This window comes from Octopus bimaculoides, chromosome 8 (assembly GCF_001194135.2).
Source record: "Octopus bimaculoides isolate UCB-OBI-ISO-001 chromosome 8, ASM119413v2, whole genome shotgun sequence".
Lineage (NCBI taxonomy): Eukaryota > Metazoa > Mollusca > Cephalopoda > Octopoda > Octopodidae > Octopus > Octopus bimaculoides.
In genome coordinates, this window is record NC_068988.1 from 18,594,982 (window position 1) to 18,596,489 (window position 1,508).

General features: G+C 30.7%; 1 protein-coding gene across 1 annotated transcript in view; it reads right to left on the reverse strand.

Annotated features, from left to right (window-relative positions):
- Positions 1-1,014, reverse strand: part of LOC106878171 (60S ribosomal protein L35) — a 7,899-nt gene extending 6,885 nt beyond the window's left edge. The window contains exon 1 of the mRNA XM_014927313.2: positions 927-1,014. Coding sequence (XP_014782799.1) covers positions 927-929 — 3 coding nt within the window. The 5' untranslated portion in view covers positions 930-1,014. The remainder of the gene's footprint in view (positions 1-926) is intronic.
- Between the last annotated feature and the right edge of the window lie 494 nt (positions 1,015-1,508).

Genomic DNA, 1,508 nt, shown 5'->3' on the forward strand with positions numbered 1-1,508 from the left:
TGGAATCTCCAAAGCCTAAAACGTGGGATTCCGTAAAAAGAATAAATAAATAAGGGGGGAAAGGTTCAGATAACATGTAGTCCATCTGGACCGAAAATCGACCCCAGGATTTATTCTTTGGAAGCCTAGTACTTATTCTATCGGTCTCTTTTGCCGAACCGCATCGGTTGTCAAGCGATGTTGGGTGGGGGGGAACAAACACAGACACACACACACATATATATAGACATATATACGACGGGCTTCTTGCAGTTTCCGTCTACCAAATTCACTCAAAAGGCTTTGGTCGGCCCGAGGCTATAGTAGAAGACACGTACCCAAGGTGCCACGCAGTGGGACTGAACCCAGAACCATGTGGTTGGTAGGCAAGCTACTTACCACACAACCACAACTCCATTGTTAAAAATTTGTGCAAAATAAAGGCGAATTAACCCTTTTGAAAAAATTGCCCGCAACAAAATCGACATAATATACAAATAAATTTAACAAGAAATCAACTCAGAAAAAAATAGGAATGTGTAAAAAGAATTATTATTCCAAAGTAGTAAAGTATGGGTTGCAATATATTCGAGTAAAAATGGTAAATGAAGAAACATGGAATAAGCAGGTGCACGATATTGAGCTTTGAATAAATAAATCTAAATATATTATAGATGTTAATTCAGGATTTATTCATGAAATAACTATACTAACAGAAGAAACGTAATTCTTTTTTAAAGATCAAATTATAAGCATGGTTAACGTGGTGGATACATGGAATATATTACCATAAAAATAAGAGTGAAATATTCATGTTTCATAATAAAAAAGAACACAATTAATGTCTATAATAATGAAAGAATACCTAGAGCAGATTTAAGTAAATAAACTGTAATATTAATGTGAAGATTAACAGAGATAAATTATTGGTAAAAAATAAAACTCACCATCTTTGAATTGGTCTAATCCCTAAAAGGAAGTTACAATATTTGTTACTGTGAACCTTACCTCACTTCCGGTTTTATTAACTCCAGTACAATTGTGATCAGCAATATCTTTTATTTAATATAAATGTGAATAAAAATAAATAAATTGATAAATAAAATAATTGTAATATATTTGACAGAAAAAAAACATTAAATTGAAAATATTTTTGATTTTAATTTTTTGTTTCATTTACCGGAACAATAACGAGAAATGTATTTTTTTAAATATAATCTTATTTTCATATCATTTTTGCCGTACTAAAGTTGTCATAATTTTTCACCAAATATTTAAACAAATTTAATTCAGTGTAACTTTTAAATTATATTTATCTCAGATAAATCTAAAAAGAAACTAAAAATAAGTCCGAGTTAAAAGCAAAAAAAAAATTATCAAAATACGAAAGTAAATGCAAAGTGTCAGCCATTTCCGGGGCGTGGAGCAGACTTAATAATACAGTGACCGGTTCTCGTCTGAAGTCAACTTCCTTATTTCAATTAATTTCTTGTAGGAAAAAAAAAAAAATTTCCCCCCTTATAACATCT